This window comes from Natator depressus, chromosome 8 (genome assembly GCF_965152275.1).
Source record: "Natator depressus isolate rNatDep1 chromosome 8, rNatDep2.hap1, whole genome shotgun sequence".
Lineage (NCBI taxonomy): Eukaryota > Metazoa > Chordata > Testudines > Cheloniidae > Natator > Natator depressus.
In genome coordinates this window covers 92,662,943-92,676,994 of record NC_134241.1, presented here as the reverse complement: position 1 = coordinate 92,676,994, position 14,052 = coordinate 92,662,943, and the positions used below count along the sequence as shown (strand labels likewise).

General features: G+C 38.8%; 1 protein-coding gene across 11 annotated transcripts in view; it reads right to left on the bottom strand.

Moving 5' to 3' along the window:
- Positions 1 to 628: 628 nt before the first annotated feature.
- Positions 629 to 14,052, bottom strand: part of DAB1 (DAB adaptor protein 1) — a 665,352-nt gene continuing 651,928 nt past the window's right edge. For all 11 annotated transcript variants that reach the window (XM_074961667.1, XM_074961662.1, XM_074961656.1 and 8 more), the window contains one exon: positions 629 to 3,874. Coding sequence is in view for 1 of the 11 variants with exons in the window: in XM_074961664.1 (XP_074817765.1) it covers positions 3,830 to 3,874 (45 nt within the window). In the remaining 10 variants the exon portion in view is untranslated. The remainder of the gene's footprint in view (positions 3,875 to 14,052) is intronic.

Below are 14,052 nucleotides of genomic sequence, written 5' to 3'. Positions count from 1 at the left end.
GCATCCAGACGTATATATAACTTTAAGCATGTGAAAAGTTCCACTGAAATAAATGGGGCTACTCAGTTGCTTAAAATTACACACATGCTTAAGTGCCTTTGGGCACCTCCTTTTGAAAATGTTGGCCATAAAGTCAAACTTTTACTTTCATTATACGGCTTTTGCCTAGCCTAAGAGTTGTCATGATTACATGATTTATCTGAAGGCTGAAATTTCAGTATGATGATGATTCACAACTTCTCTAGTCATGAACCAGCTTCTGCTTGAGATGGTCTTATACGCCACGGTCTTCCTCATATGATCATATATTTGATTAGATGTGAGATATGGGCCAATATTTTCAAAAATGACTAGTGATGTTGGGTGTCTACCTTAAGAAACCCAAAAAGGGGACTAATTTTTGGAGGGCAGGTCCTCAACACTTCTGGGTACAAGGTCCGCTTAAGGTTGGGCACCCCCAAAAAATCCCTAGTCTTAGATAAGCTTGTCCATGGCAAATTGTACTCAAGAGAAACTCTGGCACCTTTCTGTGAGCAGCTTTCTGCAATGGGCAGAGACTATGGAACAAATTGACTTGAAGGACAATGATTTTTTTAAACATTTTTATTTGTAACAGTATTACATGGTGTGTTACAGAAATTAATGGAAAATTTCTAAAAATTTGTTGGTTTTTTTGTTGAATGCATTACACAAAGTTAAAAATAATGTGTCCATATATGTTAACAAATGGTCATCATCTGAGGTAAAGTTAAAGTAGGTCTAGAAACATACTGCAACAGTCATTTTATCTTTCTCATCTTTATTAAAAAAATATGTGTCAGAATGCAGAAATAAAAATGAATGAAAACCACAGAGTAAACATTTTTGCAAAGAAGGTGCCCAGTACATTATTAGATGATAGGTTTCATCAGACACTTGGATGACTACTGTCTATCAAAATATTTTTCATGACATGTAAAGATCAAGAAACTTCTGGGGATGGTAACAGGATGTTGGGTGGGATTCCCTGGTTTTAAAATTTAAAGTGACAAATTTAGTGCTAGTGAAGGATGAGGGTTTAAACAATTGCACAAGCTGGATCTGTTATTTATCTACAATACTGGTACAGTGCAGACTCCCCACTTTCCTCTGCATCTCAACTATGTATGACAAGGAAGGGCAGTCTAGTGATAATGATATGGTAGCTATCAATGTATTTTAAAAAAATATTGGTTAAAAATAAAAAAATGCCCAATGACAATGTGGACTATGGTCTCTCATAAAACTAATCTTAAATCCCAACCTCATTTAGTTTGTACTACTTTTCCAATCTGAGCCCTATATATGTAATGTCAGTGGATTCACTGAGTCTTGACTCTGCTTTTCCTTCTCTTTAAACATTTTACTGCATAACTGAAAATGTCTTGACTATGGAACGCTTTGAATGTTTATGAGGAAACAAAATTATTGTCTTCATGGTTCAATACCGCAAGACAAAACCTAAAAACTGTCGTATCGAGGAAGAAAGTAGCACCACTTATTGAGATCAAAATTATGAAAATATCCTTAAAAAAGAAATGCCCCGTGGAAATATTTTTTCCCTTATTTTAATCCCCAAACCACACAATCCATCTGGTTTTGATTTAACTCCTACAGTTAGAAAACTGTTTGCATCTTTCTTCTGATGTGAAAATATGACTTTACTACAAGTGTCTCTACATGCCTATGGAATATGCACCAAACAATGACGGACCGGAGGATAAGATCTCTTCTCTGCATGGTCATTAGGTCTACCCATATGTAATATGTCATTCATATATCTTCGGTAACTCACAATTCTCTAGTTTAGCTAATTCAAAAGATCAGACTGGAATCATGAGATTTGGGTGTACATATCAACAATCACCAGTTCATCTTTCAGCTTTCTTTGTTTACAGTAAATACGCCGTCTTCTAAACCCTTTTTAGCTTATATAGAGATGAAAGAAAGTAAAAGATTTACAACTCCAGGCCTATTTAAATCAATGACAGAAATATAAATCCTAATGTTTCAAGTTAAAAACAAAATCTGCGCAATAACCCTAAAAACAGATTAATCAGTTGATTTCTTTAATATTTTTTTTTTAGTGTTAAACCACTAAATTCAATAGACTGTAACTGCATAGGAACACCAGGAAAACACATTTGACCTGTATAACAATTCTCTGTAGGGCAAAAATATATAGATTCTTTATGAAAATCATGTGCTAACATATGAACCCAAACACGGCACGTTTGCTTCATAAATGTAAAAAAAGGAGCTTTTTAATTCTTCTGCTCTGTGTGTAAACAGTTTGATGACTTCCATTTAGAGATTTCAGAATCAAAGAAACGTCTATGAAATGTGGGGTTTTTTTTTTAATGTGGAGAATGTATACTTGTGTGGAAAAATCTAGATCATAAAATCTTGCGTTCCCAGCAATTTTACGAGTTGCTGACAAGCAAATTGCTGTTGGCGGAGGCACTCCAGCCTCTCTGCCTATTGTAATAAGCATGTGAAAAAACATATGGGATGCAAAAACCACAAATTGGGTTTGCCACGCCTCCCAAACACTGCAATTTGCTACCTTCTCTACAGTGTAATGGCATTATTAAAAGAATTTTCATAACATTTATATTTACAAAAAACTGGCAACTTTCATTTGAACTCCTTAAAGCCATTTCCCCTTAAACATTTAAAGAGTCTAACCGTGAGATTTTTTTCAAGTTATAAAATAAAAATCCCATTTGAATTTTCCGATGTACAAAAAGTGATAAAGATGAACAATTTGATCACAGAATCAGTTTGTTGTTCCAAAATTCATGCCGTCATTGTCCCATTTATTAAAGTCTGTTTCGTCTAAAATCCATAAACCAGAATTATACCAGAATTATTTGGCAAATGATTTTTTTCTTCAAAAATGGCACACAGAGAAGAAAACACTTGTCTGCATAGCATTACAGCAGCAAGATAGCTAAGAAATAAAAAATATTCCTTTACTGTACTTTGTTTTATGTGTTTCCTAGGAAATAACATATTTTTCACCTCTTTCATCAATGGGATTTGATGTCCTTTTTCCACCCACAGAATGAGTACTCAAACAGAAAGCAGCAATTCTTCCTCACGATGCGCTATAACTTAAAGGTCCATTTGGCAATGTTTTTCAACCAGGATGGATAATCAACACAGTTTGATTCTGCGGTTTCAAGTTAAGAATCATTTCCATAGGAGGCATTTTGCTGTTAAATTCTGTTACCCATACAAAACAACAGAATAGGAAATACAAAAAAATAACACAGCCTGTCTTTTTTTTTTAAATATGCCAAGACGGAGGTGAGGTGGGGTGAGGGAGGGGACTATAATGTCAAGAGTAGCCTGATATAAATGACAATGAGAAACATGTCACCATGACATAAAAAGTGCAGACTTGTGCCTGAAAGGCTGTTGAATGATGATGCCACTGCTACATATGGATTCTGATTTTTTTGCTTAAAAGAAAAACAATGGCTAATACTTATTCAATTTCAAATGCCCGTTGTCCAGGTGGGAGGTAACGAAGAGGACAAAAGTTTAAATGAAGAACAAGGAGTAAGATTTCGTACTGTGGGTGCTCAGAACTCAGACGCTTGGCATGGTAAGCGGGGCTCGTTTTTATGTTTGTGCTGCCATAGAAATTTGCCATTCGTTGCCAAAAACTGTCAGGTACGTTTGGTAGGGCAATCCTCTATCCTTTGTCGGACAAGATCAATCGAAATCAAGCATAAGAGCCAAAAGGCCTGTCAGGTTGTAGATTTTCACTTGAGTCTTGAAGCACCACAAGCCTGTAATAATGCTATTTCTTAGGTCTGTTGATCTGGGCGTAGAGAGGTTCTGTTTCCTGAAGACAATAAAAATAAAAATAAGCAGAGATGTCTGAAGATGTTTTTAGAACATCTGCTTGTGAATAGCAATGCATCTAGAGAGAAAACCCAAAGGTAACAGCTAAGGAAATGTTTGCTTGCCTTCATGTGTTGAATGATTATGGCTTCCCAAAGGAATTTTTAAGAAAAAGCAATTCAACATTACATCAGAGAGAAGTTTCAGACATATACTGAGCCTCAATTAAACTTTACCATATGCACTGTACACTGGTTCTCAGGAGGTGTTGGTGGGTATGTGTGTGTGAAGAAATTCAGTAATAATTATATATCTAGATATTCTGAAGTTCATGGGCCAGATCCTTCGGTGGTGCAAATCACCATAACTCCACGGATGTCAGGCTAAGGATCTGGCCCAAACATTACAGCACAAAACATAGCTGGGTATTTTTATATGGTTGATATAGAACTAATGTTTGCTAACAGATAAATTGCTATTGTAAGATGACCTCATGACACTGCAATTAGATTTAAGATTAATAAACTTTACATTTCTACTATATATGTTATGAGTTCCGATATGAAAAACCATGAAAGTTAATTTTGCAGGGGTTGATGATAAGTCTAATTATATCACTACTGAAAGAAAGCATGCTGTTTTGCTCAACAGGTATTTTATTATGAATTTCTTAGAAATAGAACACTGCCATGTCTTCAGAGTGATATTTCATATATCTGACACTGTGTTTTCTTGATACTATATTCATTCTGGCTGCAAGATATTGTAAGACTGCCCTCTACTTCATTTTCAGAAACTAACCTTTTAAACTGAGAATGACACCTCAAAAGAGAACGAGACAGGCAGAAAGGCTAATTAATGCCACATTGCATTAACTTTCCACACACAATATGATAAATATTCAAATACCATGGTATGAAGTTAAATTTAGCCGTTAGAATCAAATTCACATTACAGAGAGGACAGCAAAAGCTAACATGAAATAAATAAGTTATAGGGTTTGGCAAACTAAACAACTGGCCAATGGGGAATAAGAAAGCTTATTGTGTTGAGTTGGTGGCTACTCATTAGTTTCTAGCCATTACAGTTGCAAAGGTAACCTGCTGAATGTAAACCAACACACGCCTGCTTTCCTGAATCTGCACACACACAGCCTGAAGTGTGAACTATCCACAACTCAAATCCTGGCCTCAGTGTAATGCCCAAGCTGCTGGTCTGTGTGCGAGGGAGTTTCTCTGGAGTTAAGAGAAGGAATCCTTCATTCCCATGTGAATTTGCAGGAGTCGAGCTTTTCCATGGATCCTATACAGCCTCAGTGTTGATTGTGCTTTTATGGAGGAACAATGGCTGGGGGAAACGTAGTGCTGGAACCACTTTTCTCACTTTCAGTCACTGCTGTGTCCCCATTTGCAGAGATCCCACACACACCTAGGCTCTATGGCTCATGGGGATTTCACACTCCTGGTACAAACTCATAAAATCCTGCCCTACTGTTAAACTCTCCATGGCTGCAGACCAGTGGGATGTGGTTTTCCCATAATGTGTGAACTGCTTCCATACATCTCAGTTGAAGCCCATCTGTCGCTCTGTGCCCGTCTTCACTTTACTCCTCAAAACAGCTGTACGTTGCAAAGGTTCGAGCTGTCCCTCTCCTACCCATGCCAACCCCGAGCTAACAATGGCAATTGGTGAACAGTAAGAAAAATCTTCTCCTGAATGATTTGGTTAAGGGGTGAAGCAATTATCTACAGTCAGAAGCACACATATGTTGTGAGCTTGAAAAACTGAAGGTACGCAGAAGAGGTGACCAGAAATATGGCTCATATGCTCTGTTCTGAAGAACACCCCACCTGCGCCGAATTTTCATGCACAGTCGACACAGAACTGGCAGAATGATCCTGGCTAGTCCAGAGAAAATCAGTACTAATTAACATGAGAAATTTAACGCATGATAGGCCACTCTCCTGGCAGTTGCTGGTCCTGGGGTAGGGGAAAAAAAAGGGACAATTAATCCAGGACAAGAATTCCAGTTATTAAATGCTACAAAGAAAAAAAATCTCTGAAAATGTCGTGTGCGCTTATTAAAGCTGTCCTCAAATAGCTCTAACTTATGCAGATGCACTTAAGTGGCAGATCCCCAAGATCTCACCGACCTTGTAATCATATAGGAGATTTACATATATGTCAGGATGAACTCTTCTTCAAGAGTTTCTCCAGCATATTAGGCACAAAGAGGAAAACATTAGATGTTTGCCTAATTTCACCCAGTGTTCATCTGGAACATACATTTAAGGTGGCCAAAGTAATCATAATGCCACTCTGACTTCATTTACATTTTTTTTTCTGTTCTCCCAGAGCCCTGGCAGATAAAGGATGGGGTTAGGCACTTTTGTCTCTCCTTTAATAGGGTTTCCCTTCCTACTGCCAAAGCAAGATTCCAGGTGATCTTCTCAATAAGAAATTCTGTTTTTGTCAGAGACAGAGAATGATCTTCTAAGATTAGTCTGAGAAAATTCAGAGAGTGGTTGTTGACCATACCCCAGCAGTGAAGAATTAACAGCAATGCTTTGGGGAGGAGCAAAGGACAGCACAAAGGGACAGAAAGGTCCTGCAAATAAAAAATAAAAAAAGAAGAGAGGAGAGCAGATTCTAAAGAGCATGCTCATCTCATCCTCTCAAGACCACAGGTAGCCCCTCCTCACAAACACCACACATGCAGGGCTCTGTGGGTGTCCCTGCCAGAGGGATGAGGGAAGCAGAAATGAAAAGCGGTCTTCTTACAGAGTGCATTCCTATCAAAACTCAGATGAAATACCACTTAAAGGCAACCAAACTTAATGATTCTCAGAGCAGCATTAACCTTTACTCTAAGCTTTCTACCTTCCTCCCAATGGGGGACAGTAGGATATTGGTAACGGCAGAAGGAGCAAATGGGAGAATGATTCTTGAGTGAGGCTCCTGTCAGGGAAAATAGGAGCCTGAAAGTAGCACGGAGGGTTGACAGTTCATGTAGATGTCTTGAACCTCACAGAGTTTTCCCCTTGTATGAGACAGGACGGTTGGACCCAATGGCAATATCAGAAAAATGCTGGAATATCCAGTTCCTATAGGTAGGGCCCTACAAAATTCACGGCCATGAAAAACGCATCATGGACTGTGAAATCTGGTCTCCTCCTGTGAAAGCTGATCTTTTGTGTGCTTTTAGCCTAAACGATACAGATTTCACGGGGGAGAACAGCGTTTCTCAAATTGGGGGTCCTGATCCAAAAGGGAGTTGCAGGGGGGGCTGCAAGGTTATTTTAGGGGGGTTGCGGCATTGCCACCCTTCCTTCCGCGCTGCCTTCAGAGCTGGGAGGCCGGAGAGCAGCAGCTGTTGGTGGGGTGCCCAGCTCTGAAGGCAGCGCCCCGCCAGCAGCAGTGCAGAAGTACGGGTGGCAAAACCGTACCCTGCCACCCTTATGCTGCGCTGCTGCCTTGAGAGCTGGGTGGTTGGGGAGCGGCAGCTGCTGACTGAGGGCCCAGCTCTGCAGACAGCAGTGCAGATGGCTCTGCCTTCAGAGCTGGGCTCCTGGCCAACAGCTGCCGCTCTCCAGCTGCCCAGCTCTGAAGGCAGAGCCATCAGCAGCAGCAGCGCAGAATTTAGGGTAACAGTACTGCAACACCCCCCCACACAGTAACTTTGCAACCCCCCGCCAACTTCTTTTTGGGTCAGGATCCCAACAATTACACCATCGTAAAATTTCAGATTTAAATAGCTGAAATAATGACATTTACTATTTTTAAAATCCCATGACCGTGAAATTGATTAAAATGTACAGTGAATTTGGTAGGGCCCTAACTATAGGAGGAAACTGAGCTTCTGTGCACTGAACAGAAATGGATACTTCTTTTTCATTGCTAAATATTACTTGAAGTGTTCCATTGACATTAAGATGTGCAGTTTATCATAGATGCTGTAAAAAGTGACTCTCCCCATCCATATTTGCAATCAATAATCAAATTAGTGTTTGGCTCAACCCTACTCAGTTGCCAGTGTATGGCTACTTATTGTGGACAGTGTCTGTTAAAAACAAATGACTGTGATTATAAATGTTCAATGAAAAAGGATATGGGCACCCAAGTCAATTATTTGAGAAAAGGGCCTGGCCTATTAGGAAGTAGGTCCAAAATGTTCAAAGATAGGTGCCTGAAATGAGGCATCTAAATCCATATCTGGGAAACTAAAGTAATACCCTGTATTTAGAGGTGATGAGTGCCGATCTCACTGGGAACTGTGGATATTCAGTACCTCTGAAAATCTGGCCATTTATTTAGGACCATAACTTTAGGCCCCCAAGTTTGAAGAAGTTTGGCCTACTTACCCTTGATTGCAATGAACAGTATTTTTTTCAAAAAATAACTACATATTTTTGTTGAAGTTATACCTCATACTTCAATATTTCTTTTTAAGGGGTGTTTTTTGTAATAATCGATACCAAAAGCAAACAACATGCATTTATTTGGGTGACTGTTCACAGCTCTGGCTTAGAACTGTATCAGCTAACTGGATGTAAACATTATAAACATAATTCCATTTTTAATGTATTACTAATATATTCTCCTCAAACAAATCAGTTACTGTAGGGCATAATCAACAAGTGTCGGTATCAGGGTGGGTTTGTGATGTGAGAGCATGCACAAGACTTGCGGGTGTTCATTGGCAACTTTCTGCAGTCCTCAAGTGATCATTTCAATATACATTGTACATGTACAATGCTGCATAAAAGATGCATTACATTCTACAGTTGCTGTCCTCTCAGATTTCTTTAACCTCGCTCCTCTCATGCAGATTTTCAGCACAGGGTTTTCCTTCTGGCTAGGTGATCAATAAGCACAATCTCAGCAGATAAGCTTCATGAAATGAGACTGGACTTTCTGATCATCCAGCCTGTGCTGAGAATCTGCAGCAGAAAAGGGAGGTTAAGGGAATCTGGGAGAACAGCACTCTGGAGTGTAATGTGTCTTTGATACAACATGCTTTGTGTGTATAAAACCCAGATTCAATAAACCAGGCTCTAAGGGACCTGACAGCAGTCAAAAAGTATACACCCTGGTGTAATAGAAGGGCTTGTCCTATTCTTTTACTGATGCTTAAGGTATTTTTCAAAATACCTTTAATTGTGTTTAAATTCCAGTAGCTGTGTAAATTTTACTCCAATCATCTATTTAGTTAATATTATTTGATATTCAGTGTTTTGGATGTTATAGTGACTATATCAGACTGGAAACATTTTCCAATGTCCAACATTTAATTAACTATTAGAATTTTAAAAGGCAAGTCACTTAGTATCTTAGTACAGACAGTTGTGAGGACAGTCCAGAAAGACAATCTCACCCTCTTGGTCCTGGTGTAATTTAGGGTTGCTATCTAGAATTGCACTGCTGCTATTTTTTTTCCTGTTCAGGTTCTTTGGAGAATATCATGGTGAAGAGGTGACTGGGCCTGCAAAGGGCAAAATGGGACTCTTCATGATTTCCTTTCAGTGGACGTTCCAGAGTTTACAGCCAACTGCAGGGAAGGAGCTACCACCAACCCTACAAGTTTCTATCTAGGCTCTGATTGAGTTTATTGAATTAAGCTGAACTGATGGATCCTGGAAAGAGGTCTCTGAGATGTTGTGAGTCTATTCTGTTCTGAGATTCCTAATACAATGCCAGAACCTTGAAGTTGATGGAAAGCCAGGGCACGTTGGGCAGCATCAATGTATTATACCCTCTATGGTTCATCATCTTGCTTAGCATAGATTAACAGCTGGCTTATAATAGTCCATCCTGGAACTGATAAACCCAGTAAGTACTTTTGTCAAGGAGGACACATGTTGTTTTCTTACCACCCAGAGATGGAAGCCAGGAGACAACAAGCTAATTGTTGGACTACTGACATATGTCAGTGATGACAACAGCATCATGAGTTTGACTTATTTCAAGATCTTACAGTTGTCTGCACACACTTCAGACAGTAGTTGCAGAGCTTTTCTAGGAAGGATTGCTCCAGGAGAACGTGATCAGCTCTAGCCACAAATATTTTGAAGATTTGCCGAGAATCACTTCTAAGATTCACATACATGAACACTGGGTAACAAATCATTGCATCTGTATTTGTTCCATTACTTTAAATAGCTTGTGTTGAAATAAACGTGGTGCCAAAGAACACCTTGCACTTTTTCAGAGCTTGCTCACTGTCAGACCTTACTCTTCTGTAGGAATTAGTCCCAATAGTCCACAAAGGACTGTATTATTTTTGTGGTACTAGGATATCAGGGACTAGGGTTCAGATTCAAATGACCTAGAAGAATTACTTCCACAGTTAACATGTATATTCTTGAGATGCGAGTCATGGATGAACCAAATACATTGATGTCAAAAAGCCAAAGGTCACTTCGTCCCGTCTCACACTCTTACTTGCATTGACTTTCACCACTGAAACTATCCAGTGTTGCTTGATAATGGATCAATATGCTGATAAAGATTACAAGTCCCTGCTGATGTAGAGTTAGTGGCTGAACTTGAAATATACTGAGGACCAGCAACTTCCGCACCAGTAAGAGTTGCAGGTACTCGACATATCTCAGGATCAGGCCCATACTTTTTATACATGGTGATGGTATCCACAGGGACTAAGGCAGAATAACTGAAAATCCCTTTTCTATTGTCAATACTGCTTTGACTAGGCAACGGAGAAGTAAGATATGTAGCTTATTTTACAGAATTTTAGCTAAACAAATATTTTCTTTTTTCTTCCCCTTTCACTTTGGTAATCTAGAAAGGGAAATAGGATTATGCCACCTCAAGCATAAATCAAAACCCAGCTAATGAAAGCATTCTTTTTATACACTGTTTTTCTCCTCCTTTCTGTACAATCACTTCACAAATTTGCTTTTCTCAACCAGAGAGAAAATGACTGGATTAAATTCTTATTAGGAATAGCTCTGCAGATACTCAAGCTTCCTTTAGCTGTGAAGTCAGGCCTGCCTGCTTTTGGTCTCAAACAACAGTGGGGCAAAGATTTAACTTATCAATAAATACCAGATTTACCTAAGCACTCAACAGCCATTACTAAACAAGTTAGTTGTGACAATGGCTGCTCTGTGATAAGAAGTTGGAAAGATTCAGTTTAAAACTACAAGAGGATGAGAGGAGAAATACAGACATGGAGATAGCAACTGAAAAATGCCAACTTAGTCTAAACGAGAACACCTAAGACTGCAAGGAACTGAGAAACCAAACGGTTAACATAGGAAATAAATCAGATTAAGAAATATCAGTTGGTGACTATACTGTACCTGAATACACTGAGATAGAAGATATTATATGTGCAGAGCTGATTATGAAGATGCTGGGAACAGATAAACTCTGAAATCCCTTCATAATGTATCATAGAATGTCCTGTTCTTGGAAAGGACAAGGTGGGTGACGTAATGTCTTTTATTGGACCAGCTTCTGTTGGTGAAAGAGACAAGTTTTTGAGCTACACAGAATTCTTCTGGTCTGAAAACGAGTTTTGTGTAGCTCAAAAGCTTGTCGCTTTCACCAACAGAAGCTGGTCCAATAAAAGATATTACCTCACCCACCTTGTATTGCTAATATCCTGGGACCAACACAGCTAAAACAACACTGCAAACAAAATGTTCTTGGGAAGTCCATTCATCCCACTTGTATATTATGCGATTCTTGCAATAAAGAACTAGGTTCTGAAATGACCATGTGATCTCATCTACCTTTTAATGTAAAAAAACAGCCTCTACACAGATTGTAATCCTAGGTCTTCTTTTGTACTAGAGTATGTTTCTCATTACAATGAGGCTAAAAAAATGCTTGGCCTGACATATACGCTATTTTACGTGTTGAATTAAAAATTCTCCTTGGAGTCTCTCCTGAACTTAGCCCCCCCCCCCTTTCATTGATGATACAATGTTTCTGTGTAAGAGGAACTGATCCTAGCAAGTGGATTTCTTCTAGTCTGCTGTTGAATGGTACTGAATTGAGACCCTATGGTATTTAGATTGTAAGCTCTTTGGGCAGGGACTGCATTTTTGTTCTGTGTTTGCATACTGTGTAACACAACAGGGCCCTGGTCCATGACTAGAGCCCCTAGACATGACTACAATACAAATAATAAATAACAATGATATTTTATATTGCCCAGAGTTATATGATGTAATGATAATGTGTGTTAACTTGAATAAGTTGAATTGTGAAACATGTACTTCTGGCTAGGCCCAAAATGAATGACAACATTGAAATCAACCAGAAATTGTGGTTATAATTTGTATTACTGTAGTGTCTAGGAGCCCTAGTTCTCTCCATTGTGCTTGGCAATATACAAACAGAACAAAAAGACATCTCTGCCACAAGGAGTGTACAATCTGATGTAGTATGTAACAATCGACTTTGATGGTTGTCACAAGCAACCTGCAGTAGCCTTGATAAGCAAAACTTGTATGAAATGCACGAGCCATCTTTGTATCAGTCAACAAATGAGAAGGAGGAATTCTTCATTACTGTCAGATAGTTCTGAAAATTACCTTGACCCTGATACTTAATAGTGATAATCATCAATAAACATTTGTTCATAAATCTGTAGATGTATTTTGCAGAGACACTGTAATATGGGGAGAAGGCCCAGATCTTCAACCTCCAATTAAAGTTCACAATGGGGGAATCCTGGAAAGGTACAAAGCTGGCATAGCTGGCTTATTGCCAGCCTCTAGCGGTACACGACTCCCCAGTGCAGGGGTTGTGTCAATGCTGGCTGGGGCAGAAGGGAGCAGGAAAAGGTGGATCTGAATTACCATGTGGTCCACCAACCTCTGCTGGTGGAATGATCCTTAGGGAGCAACTCTAGCTCATTTAAATTAGCCTTCTGGGTGCTCTGACTTGACCTGTGGTGGATTCCACCACTCGAACATCTTTGGACCCAAATTTACGGAGGCATAAAGATGGCTTAGAGCCACTTTTGCTTCCCCTTACACTCATCCTTATGCTGCTGAAGACTGGTGTGATGCTTTTTGCACTGCATTATGTATGGTTAGTAAATAGTCGAAATGCCCCCAAAATGTACCAAAGTTATCTTAAATTCTTTCACCAGATTTAATATATTAAGCAAGTGGGCTCCTAAAGCAACTATTCATTTTCAGAAGAGAAAACTTATTTATGCTTAAGATACATAAGTAGCTGTTGAATATAGTGCAGTATCTAGACAAAAATGAAAATTATTCTATCAATGTAAGGGATTTGTTCCAGCAGCAGCGTGCTGAGAAACAGAAGCTATAGTAATTCACATATTTGAGTGTTAAAAAATATGAATGACAAAAGAGCACAGCTAATTAAACATATTCTTCAAATCGTAACGTTAAAACATATTTGGATGGAAAGACAATGCTCAACAACCGGAATCACTGTAGCTTCACTGTCTCTTTGCAAAACGTATATACTGGGCTGAAAATATCTGAGTGTCACACAGAACTTTCACTAAGTGCTACATTTCCGATGCGTTCTGTAAGGAAAAAGATGCAAAGATCATCTCCCCCATATAACTGGATTTAACACTGTTTTATGTGTCATGGTCAATTAATGAAAATCATCATACCTAAAATGTGCATATGTAAAATCGCCATCACTTCCTGATGGTTTTAATTTGACATTGGAAATAAAAAGCCAAAAACTTCAACTTCAGTATTACATTTTTTATATACAGATAATAATAAATGGAGTTCTGCAACTGCTCTACCACACTGATTTAGGGGGACGTGTGGGCACATCTTTATTTATTTACTTTTTAAAATTCCTTCCAGTGGGCAAGTTGTTTTATTCCACTGAATCTGTTACATCTGTGCAAATACCAGTATCATTTTTACCTAAGATAAACTTCTGCACAACATATTGAGGTTTACTAGTAATAGCTGAAATTTCTGTATTTACTCCCTAAAATTCTGACATCACTTAAAAACAAGTCTGCACTCACAGTACATTCGTTTGAACCAGTGATACTCAGACCTCATGATTCAGGAGCCAAATTAGCGATCACCATTACCCGAAGGAGCCACAGCGGTGTGAACTCATTGTTTCATTTACTATAGTACTATTCATATTTAAACAGCGTGACTAGAAATATTTAATTTATGTGTGTATTTTTTTTCC